Raw genomic sequence first — 2,255 nt, 5'->3', positions numbered from 1 at the left:
TGGAGAACTGTGCTGGTGGGTGACGCAAGAAGTTCGGGTGACGCAAGCAATTCGGAGTGCTTTGCGTTGGATGGCGTCTACACGGCTCTCAAAGCAATTCAAACTCTTAAATCATCCGGTTGCACGGAGCACGAAGCGCGTATTTTTCAATCCAACGGTCGATTCGCCCCAAAGAAAGTGCATCATTCTTTCGCGCGAAAGATACAACCCCTGTCCCATCCTTTCGCGCGAAAGATGCTGTCCGAATCCGAAGTTTTGGGGCCACTCCCCTCTGTGCTCCCCAGCTCACCGGAAAATTCTAGAAGAGAAAGTACGACTTACCCCAATCCTCGTCCCTCCGACCAACCAAATTCTCCTATAAATAATGAGCTCTTCACTCTGCCTCTATTATTCCATCTCTTTCCTCTCCCCAAACGCATCTCTGAGCAAAAATGACCCTGTTCTCCGTTCTCGCCGTCCCCTCCTTCAAGAACGCAAGTGGCCCCGGAAGCGGCGAGGTAAACCAATCCTCGCTCTCAAATCCATATCCCAATATTTCGGCAGCTCATTTGTTTCTAATCTTCTACTTTTCAGGTGGACTGCGCCGAAGACATCGAGGGCCAGCCGGCGAAAGCGGCGGAAGCCGAGATGGATCCCAGAACCCGGCAGAGCTGCACTGAAGTCCATGAGGTAGATTGCTTCTTGTCCCGTGTCATTTATGTCTTGCTTTAGAGTGATCCGATCCACTTTCCCCTCTAGCTGTTGATGGTAAGAATGGTTGACAATTAAGTATCGTAAAAGTGATATGCAAGGCTAAGTGAACATTTTTTTTTTGTTCATATATGCACCCATGCTATTTGTTGCTATTGGAATTTCCATAATACAAAAATGCATACATAAATGCTGATTTGGCATAATTTGCATATGTATATATCATTTTCTACATTTTTTTGAAGTCAAAGAGGGCTTTGTTGCCTTCCTTTCCCCTCTAGTTGTTGATAGTAAGAATGGATGACAATTAAGTATCATAAAACTGATATGCAAGGCTAAGCGAACATTTTTTTCGTTCATATATGCACCCATACTATTTGTTGCTTTTGGAATTTCCATAATACAAAAATGCATACATAAATGCTGATTTGGCATAATTTGCATATGAATATATCATTTTTTACAATTTTTTTTAAATCAAAGAGGGCTTTGTTGGCTTCCTCTGGCAGCACGATCATTCACAAGCTGAAACATCTTGTGGCGGAGGAGCTGAGCGCCCCATGGCTCTTATGCTTCAGACCGTTCTTGAAGAGGCGAGTCAGTACCATAATCACACCGGCAACAATCCATTAGATCAAGCACTCCGGATAAATTTTATGTTATCCACTTCTTTTCTTGTTTAAAGCAGTATGTTCTGAAGAGACATATAATGACTCGAAGTTATCTTTGACAGCAGCGAGATTTTCCTGCAGCAACCACTGGTAGAGGTGCGCCCGAAACAGCCGAAGTTCATACAGCAATCAATATAAATTCAGAGGCGGTATGGTGAACTTTGAAATATATAAGCAACCTAGTTTTTTTGCAAGTTCTCTTTATCAGCAATATGATAGTTCTCATATCTGGTGGTGTATAATTTAGCTTTTGACATTCCAATTTTTGTAACAACTCAGGACTTTACCCAAAAAGACTAACCAGAAAATACTTTTGGGTTCTTTAGTTCTATATAAATATCCAAAATCTCTCCGACGAATAACCGATGTAGAATTAAACACACACCCGCAAGGATTCTCACATACTTTCTTCATTTAAGCTCCAGTGTCCTCATCAGGCTAAGGATCCAATGAAAGAAACTTGGGAGAAATAATAACACTATAAGCGGAAGAAAAGACAATCATATATAATACGAACTGACCTCCAGCCATAGTTGTTTAAGCCGATTAGAGAACCAAGAGATTAGTTGGATAAAATCCCAGCAAACCTCACAACCCTCACTGTCTGTATGGAGAGTAAAGGATAGAGTTTTCAGCCTAGTCTATTTTCCATAAGTATGTGACCTGATGGATAATCACAGGCAATTTTATAGACAGGCCAAGACCCATATCCACCTGAATATCTCACCCACTTTCCTTCCATCAAGGAAGTGGAGATACCCACTCAACGTTAACTAGCCCTCAACGTTAACATGATCTAATTGAGTGGTTACAAGCAGTTACATTAAAATCTCAACTCCCAGATATGATTTTTGAATAAAATAATACTATTACATACTTATAATAATTTTAAAA

General features: G+C 41.1%; 1 protein-coding gene across 1 annotated transcript; it reads left to right on the top strand.

Moving 5' to 3' along the window:
* Positions 1-410: 410 nt before the first annotated feature.
* On the top strand, positions 411-1,636 carry LOC120113158. The gene is made up of 3 exons (XM_039133976.1): positions 411-497; positions 574-669; positions 1,200-1,636. The coding sequence occupies exons 1-3, from the start codon at positions 432-434 to the stop codon at positions 1,371-1,373; spliced, it is 336 nt and encodes a 111-aa protein (XP_038989904.1). The 5' UTR covers positions 411-431; the 3' UTR covers positions 1,374-1,636.
* The last annotated feature ends 619 nt before the right edge of the window (positions 1,637-2,255 follow it).

The sequence above is a fragment of the Phoenix dactylifera genome, chromosome 14 (genome assembly GCF_009389715.1).
Source record: "Phoenix dactylifera cultivar Barhee BC4 chromosome 14, palm_55x_up_171113_PBpolish2nd_filt_p, whole genome shotgun sequence".
NCBI classification, from domain to species: Eukaryota; Viridiplantae; Streptophyta; class Magnoliopsida; order Arecales; family Arecaceae; genus Phoenix; species Phoenix dactylifera.
This window is presented reverse-complemented; position numbering and strand designations above follow the sequence as displayed.

What these genes read in the sequence shown, in the direction of transcription:
- LOC120113158 (XM_039133976.1), top strand. Translation starts at nt 432, where the DNA reads ATGACCCTGTTCTCCGTTCTCGCCGTCCCCTCCTTCAAGAACGCAAGT. An exon ending in GTGGCCCCGGAAGCGGCGAG is followed by an intron (nt 498 to 573) that starts GTAAACCAATCC and finishes TCTACTTTTCAG; the next exon opens with GTGGACTGCGCCGAAGACAT. An exon ending in GCTGCACTGAAGTCCATGAG is followed by an intron (nt 670 to 1,199) that starts GTAGATTGCTTC and finishes TTCCTCTGGCAG; the next exon opens with CACGATCATTCACAAGCTGA.